We start from the raw sequence: 17,525 nt of genomic DNA, 5'->3' as shown, positions 1-17,525 counted from the left end.
GTTACTCTATTTTCTTGAATAATCACCTTCAATGGTTTATTGAATCTCGATCGTAGTATTACACATGTTCATGATATTGGTGCCAAAAGATACGAGTTGATGATGATAGTACCACTTACTTGTGGCACTGCCGCTTGAGTCATGTTAGTATAAATTGCATGAAGAGGCTCCATGCTGATGGATCTTTGTACTCACCTGATTTCGAATCACTAGTGACATGCAAATCATACCACATGAGCAAGGCCTTGTTTTCATTGAGATGAAATAAGATAGTAACTTATTGGAAGTGATACATTTTGATGTATGCAGTCCAATGGGTGCTGAGGCACGTAGTGGATATCATTATGTTCTTACTTCACTGACGATTTGAGTGGATACAGGAGTATTTACTTAATGAATCACAAGTCTGAAATGTTGAAAAGTTCAATTCCATTTCAGAGTGAAGTTCGTCATAACAAGAGGATAAACCGTCTACGATATGATCATGGAAATGAATATCTGAGTTACGAGTTTTGGTACACAGTTAAGACAAAAGTGGAAATTGTTTCGCAGTTCATGCCACCTGGAACATCATAGTGTGATGATGTGTCTAAACATCATAGCCACGCACTATTTGGTATGGTGCATACTATGATATCTCTTATCGAATTACCACTATCGTTTATGGGTTATGCATTAGAGACAACCGCACTCACTTTAAATAGGGCACCACGTATTTCCGTTGAGATGACACAGTATAGACTGAGGTTTAGAGAAATCTAAACTGTCGTTTCTTGAAAGTTTGGGGTTTCGACACTTATGTGAAAAAGTTTCAGTCTGATAAGCTCAAACCCAAAGCGGATAAATGCTTCTTCATAGGGTATCCAAAACAGTTGGGTACATCTCCTATCTCAGATCCGAAAGCAAAGTGTTTGTTTCTAGAAACGAATCCTTTCTCGAGGAAAGGTTTCTCTCGAAAGAATTGAGTGGGAGGGTAGTAGAACTTGATGAGGTTATTGAACCATCACTTCAACCAGTGTGTAGCAGGGCGCAGGAAGTTGTTCCTGTGGCGCCTACACCAATTGAAGTGGAAGCTGATGATGATGATCATTGAGCTTCGAATCAAGTTACTACAAACCTCGTAGGTCGACAAGGTCGCGTAATGCTGTAGAGTAGTACGGTAACCCTGTCTTGGAGGTCATGTTGTTGAGCAACAGTGAACCTACGAGTTATGGAGAAAGCGATGGTGGGCCCAGATTCCGACAAATAGCTGGAAGCCAAGAAAACCGAGAAAGGATCCATGTATGAAAACAAAGTGTAGACTTTGAAAGAACTACTTGATGGTCATAAGACTATTGAGTAAAGATGGATCTTTAAAAGAAGACAGACGATGATGGTGATAAGTCACTATTAAGAAAAAGCTCGACTTGTCGCAAAGATGTTTTCGACAAGATCAAACAGTTGACTATGATAAGACTTTCTCACTCGTAGCGATGCTAAAGGTCTGTTAGAATTATGTTAGTTGTTGATGCATTATTTATGAAATATTGCACGTAGGATGTCAAAACATTGTTTTCTCGACGGTTTCCTTGAGCAAACATAGTATGTGATACAACTAGGAGGTTTTGTCGATCCTAAAGATACTAACAAGTATGCAAGCTCCAGCGATCCTTCAATGGACTGGTGCAAGCATCTCGGAGTTGGAATATACACTTTGATGAGATGATCAAAGATTTTGGGTTTGTACAAGGTTTACGAGAAACTTGTATTTCCAAAGAAGTGAGTGGGAGCACTATAGAATTTCTGATAAGTATATGTGGTTGACATATTGTTGATCAGAAGTAATGTAGAATTTCTGTGAAGCATAAAAGTTTTTTTGAAAGGAGTTTTTCAAAGGTGTACCTGGATTGCGCTACTTGAACGTTGAGCATCAAAGATCTATGGAGATAGATCGAAAGCGCTTAATAGAAGTTTCAACAAGATGCATGCCTTGACAAGTTTTTGAAAGAGTTCAAAATAGATCAGCAAAGAAGGAGTTCTTGGTTGCGTTGTAAGGTGTGAATTTGAGTTAGACTCAAAGCCTGAGCACGGCAGAATAAAGAGAATAGACGAAGGTCGTCTTCTATGCCTTACCCATAGACTCTAAAGTATGCCATGCTGAGTACCACACCTGATGTGTGCCTTACAGCAAGTCTGTTAAGAGGTACACAGAGTGATCCAGGATTGAATCACTGATCAGCGGTCAAAGTTATCCTTAGTAACTAAATAGACTAAGGAATTTTTTCTCGATTATGGAGGTGGTTAAAGAGTTCGTCGTAAAGGGTTACGTCGATACAAGCTTTGACACTAATCCGAATAACTATGAGTAGTGAAACGGATTCGTATAGTAGAGTAGATATTTGGAGCATTTCCGAATAGCACGTAGTAGCAGCATCTATAAGATGACATAAAGATTTGTAAAGAACGCACGGATCTGAAAAGTTTCAGAACCGTTGACTAATACCTCTCTCACGAGCAAGACGTGATCAGACCCCAGAACTATATGGGTGTTGGATTCGTTGAAATCACATGGTGATGTGAACTAGATTATTGACTCTAGTGCAAGTGGGAGACTGTTGGAAATACGCCCTAGAGGCAATAATAAATTAGTTATTATTATATTTCTTAGTTCATGATAATCGTTTATTATCCATGCTATAATTGTATTGAATGAAGACTAAAATACATGTGTGGATACATAGACAAAACACTGTCCCTAGCAAGCCTCTAGTTGGCTAGCCAGTTGATCAAAGATAGTCAGGGTCTTCTGATTATGAACAAGGTGTTGTTGCTTGATAACTGGATCACGTCATTAGGAGCATCACGTGATGGACTAGACCCAAACTAATAGACGTAGCATATTGATCGTGTCATTTTGTTTCTACTGTTTTCTGCGTGTCAAGTATTTGTTCCTATGACCATGAGATCATATAACTCACTAACACCGGAGGAATGCTTTGTGTGTATCAAACGTCGCAACGTAACTGGGTGACTATAAAGATGCTCTACAGGTATCTCCGAAGGTGTTCGTTGAGTTAGTATGGATCGAGACTGGGATTTGTCACTCCGTATGACGGAGAGGTATCTCGGGGCCCACTCGGTAATACAACATCACACACAAGCCTTGCAAGCAATGTGACTTAGTGTAAGTTGCGGGATCTTGTATTACGGAACGAGTAAAGAGACTTGCTGGTAAACGAGATTTAAATAGGTATACGGATACTGACGATCGAATCTCGGGCAAGTAACATACCGAAGGACAAAGGGAATGACATACGGGATTATATGAATCCTTGGCACTGAGGTTCAAACGATAAGATCTTCGTAGAATATGTAGGATCCAATATGGGCATCCAGGTCCCGCTATTGGATATTGACCGAGGAGTCACTCGGTTCATGTCTACATAGTTCTCGAACCCGCAGGGTCTGCACACTTAAGGTTCGACGTTGTTTTATGCGTATTTGAGTTATATGGTTGGTTACCGAATGTTGTTCGGAGTCCCGGATGGGATCACGGACGTCACGAGGGTTTCCGGAATGGTTCGGAGACGAAGATTGATATATAGGATGACCTCATTTGGTTACCGGAAAGTTTTCGGGCATTACCGGGGAAGTTTCGGGCTCATCGGTAGTGTACCGGGAGTGCCGGGAGGGGTGACGGGGACCATCGAGAGGGGTGTCACGCCCCAAGGGGTCTCATGGGCTATGGGAAGAGATAAACCAGCCCCTAGTGGGCTGGAATAAGTTCCCACTAAGGCCCATAAGGTTTGAGAAGGGAAAAACACAAGGTGGAAAGAGTTTCCAAGTGGGAAGGTGGAATCCTACTCCAAGTAGGATTGGAGTAGGACTCCTCCACCTCAAATTTCGGCCAAACCTTGAGGGTTTGAGGCTGCCTCCTCCCCTCCCTCCCTCCTATATATACTGAGGTATTAGGGCTGATTTGAGACAACTTTTGCCACGGCAGCCCGACCACATACCTCCACGGTTTTACCTCTAGATCGCGTTTCTGCGGAGCTCGGGCGGAGCCCTGCTAAGGTTAGATCACCACCAACCTCCGAAGCGCCGTCACGCTGCCGGAGAACTCATCTACCTCTCCGTCTCTCTTGCTGGATCAAGAAGGCCGAGATCATCGTCGAGCTGTACGTGTGCTGAACGCGGAGGTGTCGTCCGTTCGGCACTAGATCGTGGGACTGATCGCGGGACGGTTCGCGGGGCGGATCGAGGGACGTGAGGACGTTCCACTACATCAACTGCGTTCACTAACGCTTCTGCTGTACGGTCTACAAGGGTACGTAGATCACACATCCCCTCTCGTAGATGGACATCACCATGATAGGTCTTCGTGCGCGTAGGAAATTTTTTGTTTCCCATGCGACGTTCCCCAACAGCTAGATCATTGTCACGGTACACTACCGAAGGCAGTCCATATTGAGTCATCGTTGCTCTAAGTTTTGAGTTGAAAGTGTGATGATCATCATTTATGGAGCATTGTCCCATGTGAGGAAATGAAAGAGGCCAAAGATGCCCACCAAAATAAAAAAAAATAGGCCAAAGAGCCCACCAAAAAAAATATGAGAGAAAAAGAGAGAAGGGACAATGCTACCACTTTTCCACACTTGTGCATATTAAGCACCATGATCTTCATGATTGAGAGTCTCTCGTTTTGTCACCACCATATAGCTAGTGGGAAATTTTCATTAGATAACTTGGCTTGTATATTCCAATGATAGGCTTCCTCAAAATTGCCTTAGGTCTTCGTGAGCAAGCAAGTTGGATGCACACCCACTAGTTTTCTTTAAAAGCTTTCACATACTCTTAGCTCTAGTGCATCATTTGTATGGCAATCCCTACTCATTCACATTGATATCTATTGATGAGCATCTCCACAGCTCATTGATATGCCTAGTTAATGTGATCATCTTCTCCTTATTTTGTCTTGCAACCTCCATCACACTCCACACCACTTATAGTGCTAAAACCATGGCTCACGCTCATGTATTGCGTGAGAGTTGAAAAGGTTTGAGAAAGTAAAGGTGTGAAACAATTACTTGGCCAATACCCGGGTTCTGCATGATTTAAATTCGTTGTGCAATGATGATAGAGCATAGCCAGACTATATGCTTTTGTAGGGATAACATTCTTTTGGCCTTGTTATTTTCAAAGTTCATGATTACCTTGCTAGTTTGCTTGAATTATTATTGTTTCCACGTCAATAGCAAACTATTGTTTTGAATCTAATGGATCTGAACATTCACGTCACATAAGAGGAGTTACAAATGACATCTCTGCTAGGTAGCATGAAAGCATAAAAAATTCATTCTTTATCACTTCCCTACTCGAGGACGAGCAGGAGTTAAGCTTGGGGATGCTTGATACGTCTCAAACGTATCTATAATTTTTGATGGTTTCATGCTGTTATCTTGTCATCTTTGGATGTTTTATGTACCTTTTATATCTTTTTTGGGACAAACTTATTAATTCAGTGCCAAGTGCCAGTTCCTGTTTTTTCTGTGTTTTTGGCCCTTTTCAGATCTGATTTTGGAACGGAGTACAAACGGAATAAAATCCTTGAAATTATTTTTTCCCGAATGGAAGAAGATCAGGGGCATGTGGGCCAAGCTAGGAGGGCTAAAGGGAGCCCAGAAGCCCCCACTCCGCCACCAGGGGGAGGCGGCGGTGGGCAGGCTTGTGGCCTCCCTGAGCGTCCCCTGACCTAGATCTTGCGCCTATATATTCCCTTAAAATAAGAAAAAAAATCAGGGGATCCACGAAAATACTTCTCCGCCGCCGCAAGCTTCCGTTTCCGCGAGATCTCATCTGGAGACCCTTCCCGGTGCCCTACCGGAGGGGACTTTGGAGTTGGAGGGCTTCTTCATCATCATCATCGCCCCTCCAATGACTCGTGAGTAGTTCACTTCAGACCTACGAGTCCGTAGTTAGTAGCTAGATGGCTTCTTCTCTCTCTTGGATCTTCAATACAAAGTTCTCCATGATCTTCATGGAGATCTATTCGATGTAATCTTCTTTGGCGGTGTGTTTGTCGAGATCCGATGAATTGTGGATTTGTGATCAGATTATCTATGATATATATTTGAGTCTTTGCTGATTTCTTATATTCATGATTTGATATCCTTGTAAGTCTCCCCGAGTCTTGGGTTTTGTTTGGCCAACTAGATCTATGATTCTTGCAATGGGAGAAGTGCTTGGTTTTGGGTTCTACCATGTGGTGACCTTTCCCAGTGACAGTAGGGGCAGCAAGGCACACATTAAGTAGTTTCCATCAAGGGTAAAAAGATGGGGTTTTCATCATAGGTTTGAGATTATCCCTCTACATCATGTCATCTTGATTAAGGCGTTACTCTGTTCTTTTGGACTTAATACACTAGATGCATGCTGGATAGCAGTGGACGTGTGGAGTAATAGTAGTAGATGCAGAAAGTATCGGTCTAGTTGTTTTGGACGTGATGCCTATAGATATAATCATTGCCATAGATGACGTCACGACTTTGCGCAGTTCTATCAATTGCTCGACAGTAATTTGTTCACCCACCGTTTACTTGCTTTCATGAGAGAAGCCACTAGTAAACAGTACGCCCCCCGGGTCTATTCACATCTATCGTTTACACCTCCACTTTTACTTTGCTTTGTTACTTTGTTGCTTTCAGTTCTCACTTTGCGAACAATCTATAAGGGATTGACAACCCCTTCATAGCGTTGGGATCAGGTTCTTTGTGTTTGTGCAGGCACTTGTGATGCTCCTTCACTGGATCGAAACCTTGGTTCTCAAAACTGAGGGAAATACATACCACCGCTGCGCTACATCAACCTTTCCTTTCGAGGGAACACCAACGAAAGGCTCCAAGGCCACGGGGAAATCCTTTGCATATTTGCCTAGGAAGTCCCTAAAGGCGTAGCCGTAGCAGAAGGATTCCTGGTGACGTTGCTGAGGAGAATCAAGACAAGAACAGTCTCCCGTCAGCACGTGTTTATGGCGCCGTTGGAAGGTCTTTTGTTGCAGTAGCAAGCTCCCACTCACTTTCTTGTAAATACAAGATTCTCCAACCACTTTTATAAACCCAAATGCTTTGATCACCTCATCAAAGCGTTTATTCCAACTCCGAGATGCTTGCACCAGTCTATAAATGGATCGCTGGAGATTGCACACCTTGTTAGCATTTTTAGGATCGACAAAACCTTCGGGTTGCATCATATACAACTGTTCCTTAAGGAAACCGTTAAGGAACGCCGTTTTGACTTCCATCTGCCAGATTTCATAATCGAAAAATGCAGCTATTGCTAACATGATTCTGACGGACTTAAGCATCGCTACGGGTGAGAATGTCTCATCGTAGTCAATCCCTTGAACTTTTGAAAACCCCTTTGCCACAAGTAGAGCTTTATAAACGGTCACATTACCGTCATCGTCCGTCTTCTTCTTAAAGATCCATTTGTTCTGAATAACCTTGCGGCCTTCAGGTAGTACTTCCAAAGTACACACTTTGTTTTCATACATGGATCCTATCTCGGACTTCATGGCCTCCAACCATTTGTTGGAATCGGGGCCCACCATTGCTTCTTCATAATTCGCAGGCTCATCGTTGTCTAACAACATAATTGATAAGACGGGATTACTGTACCACTCTGGAGTAGTACGCGGTCTCGTCGACCTGCGAGGTTCGACAAGAACTTGATCCGGAGTTTCATGATCATCATCATTAACTTCCTCCTCCACCGGCGTCGCAACGACAGGGGTTTCCCCTTGCCCTGCGCCACCATCCAGAGGGATGAGAGGTTCAATAACCTCATCAAGTTCTATCTTCCTCCCACTCAATTCTCTCGAGAGAAACTCCTTCTCGAGAAAAGCTCCGTTCTTAGCAACAAACACTTTGCCCTCCGATTTGAGATAGAAGGTATACCCAACTGTCTCTTTCGGGTAACCTATGAAGACGCACCTTTCCGCTTTGGGTTCCAGCTTTTCAGGCTGAAGCTTTTTGACATAAGCATCACATCCCCAAACTTTAAGAAACGACAACTTTGGTCTTTTGCCATACCACAGTTCGTATGGTGTCGTCTCAACGGATTTTGATGGTGACCTATTTAAAGTGAATGCAGCTGTTTCTAATGCATAACCCCAAAACGATAACGACAAATCGGTAAGAGACATGATAGATCGCACATCTCTAGTAAAGTACGGTTACAACGTTCGGACACACCATTACGCTGTGGTGTTCCAGGCGGTGTCAACTGTGAAACAATTCCACATTGTCTTAAGTGAGCACCAAACTCGAAACTCAGATATTCACCCCCACGATCAGACCGTAGGAACTTGATAGTCTTGTTACGATGATTTGCAACTTCACTCTGAAATTGCTTGAACTTTTCAAATGTTTCAGACTTGTGCTTCATTAAGTAGACATAACCATATCTACTCAAATCGTCAGTGAAGGTGAGAAAATAACGATATCCGCCGCGTGCCTCCACACTCATCGGACCACACACATCGGTATGTATGATTTCCAATAAGTCACTTGCACGTTCCATTATTCCGGAGAACGGAGTTTTAGTCATCTTGCCCATGAGGCATGGTTCGCACGTGTCAAGTGAACCAAAGTCAAGTGACTCCAAAAGTCCATCAAAATGGAGTTTCTTCATGCGCTTTACACCAATATGACCTAAGCGGCACTGCCATAAAAACATGGCGCTATCATTGTTAACTCTAACTCTTTTGGTCTCAATGTTATGTATATGTGTATTATCACTATCAAGATTCAATATGAACAATCCTCTCACATTGGGTGCATGACCATAAAAGATATTACTCATAGAAATAGAACAACCATTATTCTCTTACTTAAACGAGTAACCGTCTCGCAATAAACAAGATCCACATATAATGTTCATGCTTAACGCAGGCACTAAATAACAATTATTTAAGTTCATAACTAATCCTGATGGTAACTGAAGTGAAACTGTGCCGACGGCGATTGCATCAACTTTGGAACCATTTCCCACGCGCATCGTCACTTCATCCTTTGCCAGCCTTCGCTTATTCCGCAGTTCCTGTTTCGAGTTGCAAATATGAGCAACAAAACCGATATCGAATACCCAGGCACTACTACGAGAGCTGGTTAAGTACACATCAATAACATGTATATCAAATATACCTGATTTTTCTTTGGCCGCCTTCTTATCAGCCAGATACTTGCGCCAGTTGCGCTTCCAGTGACCCATACCCTTGCAATAATAGCACTCCGTTTCAGGCTTAGGTCCAGCTTTGGGTTTCTTCGTCGGATTGGCAACAGGTTTGCCGCTCTTCTTCGAACTACCCTTCTTTACTTTGTCGTTTCTCTTGAAACTAGTGGTCTTATTCACCATCAATACTTGATGCTCTTTACGGAGTTCTGACTCTGCGACTTTCAGCATCGCGAACAACTCGTCGGGTGACTTGTTCATCCCTTGCATGTTGTAGTTCAACACAAAGCCCTTATAGCTTGGCGGCAGTGATTGAAGGATTCTGTCAGTGATAGCCTCTTGCGGGAGTTCAATCCCCAGCTCAGCTAGACGGTTTGAGTGCCCACACATTTTGAGCACATGTTCACTGACAGACGAATTCTCCTCCATCTTGCAAGCATAGAATTTATCAGAGGTCTCATACCTCTCGATCCGGGCGTTCTTCTGAAAGATAAACTTCAACTCCTGGAACATCTCATATGCTCCATGATGCTCAAAGCGACGTTGAAGTCCCGGCTCTAAGCTGTACAAGACTGCACATTGAACTACTGAGTAGTCCTCCTTACGTGTTAACCAAGCGTTCTTAACATCTTGGTCAGCCGTAGCGGGTGGTTCATCTCCTAGCGCAGCATTAAGGACATAATCCTTCTTCCCATCTTGCAGGAGCAACTTAAGATTACGAGCCCAGTCTACAAAGTTGCTTCCATCATCTTTCAACTTAGCTTTCTCTAGGAACGTATTAAAATTCAGGGTGACTGTCGCGTGAGCCATGATCTACAACACAAATATATTCAAAGTGGACTTAGACTATGTTCAAGATAATTAGAGTTTAACTTAATCAAATTGCTTGCTAAACTCCCACTCAAAAAGTACATCTCTCTAGTCATTTGAGTGGTTCATGATCCAATTCCACTAGCTCAAGTACGATCATCACGTGAGTTGAGGATAGTTTCAGTGGTAAGCATCCCTATGCTAATCATATCAACTATATGATTCATGATCGACCTTTTGGTCTCATCTGTTCCGAGGCCATGTCTGCACATGCTAGGCTCGTCAAGCTTAACCCGAGTGTTCCGCGTGTGCAACTGTTTTGCACCTGTTGTATGTGAACGTTGGGTCTATCACACCCAATCATCACGTGGTGTCTCGAAACGACGAACTGTAGCAACGGTGCACAGTCGGGGAGAACACAATTTCGTCTTGAAATTTTAGTGAGAGATCACCTCATAATGCTATTGTCGTTCTAAGCAAAATAAGGTGCATAAAAGGATTAACATCACATGCAATTCATAAGTGACATGATATGGCCATCATCACGTGCTTCTTGATCTCCATCACCAAAGCACCGGCACGATCTTCTTGTCACCGGCGCCACACCATGATCTCCATCAACATGTCGCCATTGGGGTTGTCGTGCTACTCATGCTATTACTACTAAAGCTACATCCTAGCAATATAGTAAACGCATCTGCAAGCACAAACATTAGTTTAAAGACAACCCTATGGCTCCTGCCGGTTGTCGTACCATTGACGTGCAAGTCGATATTAACTATTACAACATGATCATCTCATACATCCAATATATCACATCACATCGTCGGCCATATCACATCGCAAGCATACCCTGCAAAAACAAGTTAGACGTCCTCTAATTATTGTTGCATGTTTTACGTGGTGACCATGGGTATGCAGTAGGATCGCATCTTACTTACGCAAACACCACAATGGAGATATATGAATTGCTATTTAACCTCATCCAAGGACCTCGTCAGTCAAATCCGATTCAACTAAAGTTGGAGAAACTGACACTCGCCAGTCATCTTTGATGAAACCAGTTCTTGTAAGCGTACGAGTAATGTCGGTCCGAAAACCTTCGTTTCTGGAAAACCTTCGTTTCTGGACCATTCCCGGTAACAGTCATTCCCGGTAACTCCGAAAACCTTCCGGTAATCAAATGAGGTCATCCTATATATCAATCTTCGTTTCTGGACCATTCTGGAAACCCTCGTGACGTCCGTGATCTCATCCGGGACTCCGAACAACATTCGGTAACCAACCATATAACTCATATACGCATAAAACAACGTCGAACCTTAAGTGTGCAGACCCTGCAGGTTCCAGAACTATGTAGACATGACCCGAGAGACTCCTCGGTCAATATCCAATAGCGGGACCTGGATGCCCGTATTGGATCCTACATATTCTACGAAGATCTTATCATTCGAACCTCAGTGCCAAGGATTCGTATAATCCCGTATGTCATTCCCTTTGTCCTTCGGCATGTTACTTGCCCGAGATTCGATCGTTAGTATCCGCATACCTATTTCAATCTCGTTTACCGGCAAGGCTCTTTACTCGTTCCGTAATACAAGATCCCGCAACTTACACTAAGTTACATTTCTTGCAAGGCTTGTGTGTGATGTTGTATTACCGAGTGGGCCCCGAGATACCTCTCCGTCACACGGAGTGACAAATCCCAGTCTTGATCCATACTAACTCAACTAACACCTTTGGAGATACCTGTAGAGCATCTTTATAGTCACCCAGTTACGTTGCGACGTTTGATACACACAAAGCATTCCTCCAGTGTCAGTGAGTTATATGATCTCATGGTCATAGGAATAAATACTTGACACGCAGAAAACAGTAGCAACAAAATGACACGATCAACATGCTACGTCTATTAGTTTGGGTCTAGTCCATCACATGATTCACCTAATGATGTGATCTAGTTATCAAGCAACAACACCCTGTACATAGTCAGAAGACCCTGACTATCCTTGATCAACTGGCTAGCCAACTAGAGGCTTGCTAGGGACAGTGTTTTGTCTATGTATCCACACATGTATCTAAGTCTTCATTCAATACAATTATAGCATGGATAATAAACGATTATCTTGATACAGGAATTATAATAATAACTTATTTATCATTGCCTCTAGGGCATAATTCCAACTCGATGTGCAAAGCAAGGTGGACGACGTGGATGGCGTCGGCGATGGGGAGGGCAGAGGGCGAAGCGAGGAAAAGGGAGGAAGAAAAGGGGTTGTGCCACCGACCGTGGGGGGGGGGATGGAAGGACAAGGGCACGCGACGCGCCCGTTCGCGCGTGTTGGTTTGGCCGCAAATGTGGCCCAAACTTGTGCCGGGAATGAGTCGAAAGAGGACTGAAAATGGACATACGTTCGTTTGCTTCCATGCGTTGGGCCGCCTTTGGTGTCCATTTACTCTCCCAAACGGACGCGGGCGGACGATTTAGGGTCGTGCGTTAGAGTTGCCCTTAGCACATGTTAATTTGAACAAAGGGAGACACACATAAACAAATTTCATCGTTAGAAAAAAATGAATCATGCGATAAATTAAGCAAACATAAATTTTAAAAGGGGAAATCATATTGTGCACTTCCATTTTCTCTAGCCTTGTCATGCCATCTATACTAATATGCTAAAAAGATGTAGTTTTTGAAGGACAATGAACTAGTGGCATTAGTATTAACCTGAAAGAGGAAGAAAAATATATAATATAAAATGAAAAACAAGAAAAATTGCACACAATTTACACATAACTATTTTTTATAATACACAAGAATAAACATATGCAGTAGATTTTGTAAAAAAAGGATAAAGGGTCAGTTGCCTGAAACTCTAATATTTTGATGGTTTCACATTGAAGAATTCACGAACAAACAATAAATATAAAGATATAAAATTACTATTAGAAAGAAATGAATCAGTGGAAATACCAATGATCTAGTAGTTTCTAAGAATGAATGAATTGGTGACATTGTATTACCTTTTAAAAGAAAAAATTAAAGTAGTGACACAATTTACGCGCAATTTACACAAAAAGTCCTTTTTAAAAACTATTCAAGAATAAGCACATAATAGTGTAAGTTTCACAAAAAAAGTTTTTTTAAAAAGGATTGAATTACAGGTATTGTTAATACCCCGAAACAAGAAAATAAATGAACAAAAGCTAAAACTAAATCAAAATAATGGAATTTTTCAAGAAAGAGTAAGTTAGTACATTGGTATTACCCTTAGAAAAACAAAATGGAAATAATAATATGAATAATAATTACAAAAAATAATTACTATGGGAAGAATGAATTAGTGGCATTGGTACTACCCTTACATAAGAAAAGAAAAGAGAAGAAAACTAAAACAAAATAAACACAATGAAGTTTTATAAGGAAGAATGAATTACTGCGTTGATATTACCCTTTAACAAGACAAAAATTAAATAAAAAACAAAGACAAAATGATGAATTAGTAGTTACTAAGACATGGAAATGTGTGTTTTTCAAATATGCAATAGTTGGCACATAACGGTTATAGTTTCAAGAAAAAACATTTTTTTCTAAAAATGAGTTAATTAGTGACATTGTTATTACCCTTAAAGAAGAAATAACATGGAATTAAAGTCAAAATAAAATAAAAATTATGCATTTTACAAGGAATAATGAATTAGTGCAATACAACCTTAAAAAGGAATAAATGAAATAAAAGTAACACGTAATCCAAAAAATAAAGTCTATCCCTACGCCGCCGTGAAAAATCCCCACACCTCACCACCGACGCCTCAAATCCGCCGCTGCACGCCACATTCCGCCGCCTAGCCGCTCCAATCCACCGTCCAAGATGGCCAACTCCGGTGGCCGTGGCAACGACGACCCCGAGAGGGCTCGTCGTATCAGATCCGACGCCACGCGGAAGGGCGCCACCCGTCGGTACACGGAGTGGAGCCTGACGCCGTTGTCGTCGCTCCTCCGTCCCGAGACAGAGGACCGGAAGACTTCCTCCTGCCGACGGAGGCGGACAATCTTTTGCCCGTGCTGTAAACAGCTTTTATGGATCACAAAAATACGGAAACTGCTGGAGATGCTCTTACTGAAACCAAACTTCATCAATATCCTCCTTCTTAGAACACTCCATTCAGTAAACCTGATCCTCCACCCCGACAGGAGGCCAGTGGGATGAGTCTGACACAAGTCGCCTAAGCTGCTGAGCAACCTTGGAAGCTGGAACCGTGTCACGGTTCAACAGGAACCATGCACGTCACGGCACCTGGCTGCCACCAGCAAAACCTCCGCGGAGCTCGTTCGTCGTGCCGCCGTGTCACATGGGCCATGGCCATGGGGAGCCGACATGAACGGAGCACGTAGGCTAGTAGCACTTGCCTTTCGCGCGATCAGCAGCCTCAGATCCCGGCGCCTCGCCCGGTACGGAGGGAGAGGACATTCTCTCCCATCTCATGACTGCTCGCTGGCCGCCCGGCTGCGTGCCCGGCTGGCGCACCGTCATCGCGCGCCGGGCGGGAGCAGGCAGCAGTACAGCCGGCCTAGCTGTTGCGCGATGGCGACGGCGCCGGCGCCGCGCCAGGACACCCTTTCCGGGCCAACGGGGTCGGCGTCCCCAGTTGCGGAAACATCCGTCCATCCCCATCCCATCCCCCGTCCCACGGCGCCAAACCCCGACCCGGCGTCTGGCTCTGGCTGGCCATACGACCATCGCAATCGCATGCAACGCGCGTCTCGGCCACCCTGGTTACGAAAGCGACGGCGGCGGCCATTCTCATGCTCGGTAGCAGGAGTAGCACAGTGGGAATGGATGGAGAGACAGACATCCCCGTGCTTTGGCATCGTCCTATGCAAATGCAATGCAATGCAATGCTGGTGCCAGGAGATAGCGATCATATGCGTACGTGTAGTTGGATTTGCATCCACGCCATGGCCACTTGGCCAGCGCATGCACCATGCAACTAGCGATAATGCAAGACGGCCCTTCTGTTATGTTCTGTCTGCTTTACTCTATCTGTGTGGGAGAGAGAGTGAGAGAGAATCTGTTTACTTAAATAAATTATTACTACTTATTCCCCGCTCAGACACTGGTACTCGGGGCGCACATGCCGTTTTGGGTGCAATAAAGAATTGATCAGAGATCTTGCGCCCCTGAACCACATAAACTGTCGACCACGCTGCTCCTGCTAGTAATCACTCGCTATAAAGCCATCTGCGCGATCTCTCTCTCTCTCTCTCTCTCTCTCTCTCCCGTCGACCGATCGATCTGGCTTGGCTTCTGGCAGGGTGGCTGGCTGGCTGGGGCTAATCCAAATTTGAGTGCCCACGTGTGGCTGTGCCCTGCGTCTGCGTGCCACTTTCTTTTGTTTTTGTTACCATCAAACACGACAAACTAAGAAAAGTCCTACGTGGAACCCGAACGAATGCAGTCTAGTAGCTAACAGCTTTGCTCTCCCTTTCATTATTACAGTAATTTGCTTCTAGTCTTGTAGTTACTCAATTTTCAAGTATCAATTTTCTAGTGGATGGCGATACTTGGTTGACATTGATCATACGTGTTCCTCTTCTCTGAACCTTCTATTCAAAATATCTAGTTCTAGAAGAGGAGAGGGCAGTAGATGCTTCCATCGTCAATCAACTCAGCTCAAAGATGGTGGATGGAGCGGTTGACTTCAACGCTCGCGAACCTGAGAGAGAGATGGAGATGGAGATGGAGATGGGGCGCCATCATGACAGTGCAGGAGACGCATGTGGTGCAAAAAAGATGTCACACCCGCTTGTTTTTTTTCCCTCAGGTTTTTGTTTCCCACTGCGCTGACAGCTCAAAAGCGGGGAGCAACGACAGGTACTGCAGTCATGGTGAAGCCAACACAGGACGGACACAGGCGCAGAGCATCGAGGAAAAATGAAGTAGCAGCAGCAGCAGCTAACGAAAACTGAACTGAAGAAAACTCAGCCTCAAGACTTGAAAGAGAGACTCTCGCGACGCGACGCGACGCAACGCAAACTCGTTCTATTCTATTCTCCTAGCTGCCCGCCTCCTCTCGGCTTCCGAGAACACAACGGAGCAGAGCAGCCGCGTAACGGCGGCCAACGGCGACGGCCTCACCACCTCCCGATCTTGTCACCTCCGTCTCTGCACCCCTGCGCGAGAAAAAAAAAACAGAAACAATTAAGTTTCTAGTACATAAGATTGTAAAAGATTGCAACTTTGCAAGGCTGCCAGTGTGCATCAGAGAGTGGAAAAAGGTGGGGATAATAGTCACCTGTCTTGTGGGCATTGGTTTGGTAGGGGCAGGGGAGTACTGCACTTGCAGGTAGCTGCCCAGAGGAGATCCGCTCAAGGGAGACTGCAATGCCAGAAGATACATGCTACGCGGATTAGCACACAATATAAGCAAGGAATTAGTTAGGCGACGTTAATGCGGCTCGACGCTGGTGCGCACCTCGAAGCCCGTCGTGGAGAAGAAGGTGGATGAGAAGTCGGGTGTATTGCTGAACTCCATCGCCGACCCGGCCGCGCCGCCGTAGACATTGGCCTCCGGGGAGCCCATCACCTGCTGGATGATAGCTAATGCGCGTCAGAACAACTCACGAGAAAGGAACAAGGAATCAAATCAAGTGCCTTACGTTGGAGTAGTTGAAGAAGGCTGGCGAGCTGGCCGTGTCCTCGAGCAGAGTCGAGGCGGCGGCGGAGGCTGTCTTGCCCTGCCGCCTCGCCGCCGCAGGCTCCGCCGTCCGACGCCTCCTCTCGGCGCGCTGCGCCTTGGCCAGCGCGGCCGCGCCTTGGTCGGAGCCGGGCGAGTACTGAAGCTGGCGCGGGCCGGAGGAGGCGTCGGAGATCATGGACAGGTCGTCCTCCTCCTCCGCCTCCTCGGAGTGGCAGGACGAGCGGCCCTTGGCGTGGAGGTGGAGCCGCGCGTGGCCGCGGGAGTAGGAGGAGCTGTCGTCCTCCAGGTAGGTGGTCCAGCCGGACTGGCAGCCGCTGCTGCACTCGGAGCTCGCCGCAGCGGCCATGACCGCGTCCTCCCCCGTCATCTCCTCGCCACGGACGCACGTACGCTGGCTGGTACGCCACTCGCTATCTAATACTCCTACTACTGCACTGATGAGCGAGCTGCTCCCGAGCTAGCAGCAGTACGCGAGTGTTAGCGCGTACTAAGTAGAGGGGGCGGGGGGAGGCGGCCCCGCGAGTCTGCGACGGGAGTAAAACGTGATCTCGGTGATAGGTCGGGGTTGTGGGTGATCCATCCATCCATCCAGCCAGCCAGCGTTGGCGACGGAGGGGAGCGGGAAGCGAGGCATCACGTGGGGTGGAGTACAGCCAGGCGCGCGGCAACGGGGGGGTGGGACGGGAGGCGGTACTGTTGCGTGGTCCGCGCGGGCGACTCAATCCTTCCCGTGACGGGGAGCAAGCGCGCGCCTCCACTTGCCGGCTTAAACTCCGCACTCCTCTCCGTCCTCTGGCTTGTGCCTG

General features: G+C 45.3%; 1 protein-coding gene across 2 annotated transcripts; it reads right to left on the bottom strand.

Annotated features, from left to right (window-relative positions):
* Positions 1 to 15,802: 15,802 nt before the first annotated feature.
* LOC123446894 (protein SOB FIVE-LIKE 5) lies at positions 15,803 to 17,265 on the bottom strand. 2 transcript variants are annotated; one of them, XM_045123437.1, is made up of 4 exons: positions 16,679 to 17,265; positions 16,495 to 16,605; positions 16,315 to 16,398; positions 15,803 to 16,192 (listed from the first exon to the last, which is right to left on the bottom strand). In XM_045123437.1, exons 1-4 carry the CDS (start codon positions 17,084 to 17,086, stop codon positions 16,154 to 16,156), a joined length of 642 nt encoding a protein of 213 aa, XP_044979372.1. In that variant the 5' UTR covers positions 17,087 to 17,265; the 3' UTR covers positions 15,803 to 16,153. The 2 variants fall into 2 exon arrangements, with proteins under 2 accessions (XP_044979372.1, XP_044979371.1); XM_045123436.1 differs by having other exon boundaries at positions 16,495 to 16,608; positions 16,679 to 17,263.
* Between the last annotated feature and the right edge of the window lie 260 nt (positions 17,266 to 17,525).

The sequence above is a fragment of the Hordeum vulgare genome, chromosome 4H (assembly GCF_904849725.1).
Source record: "Hordeum vulgare subsp. vulgare chromosome 4H, MorexV3_pseudomolecules_assembly, whole genome shotgun sequence".
NCBI classification, from domain to species: domain Eukaryota; kingdom Viridiplantae; phylum Streptophyta; class Magnoliopsida; order Poales; family Poaceae; genus Hordeum; species Hordeum vulgare.
Note: the sequence above shows the minus strand (reverse complement) of the source record. Positions and strands in the feature narration are given on the sequence as shown.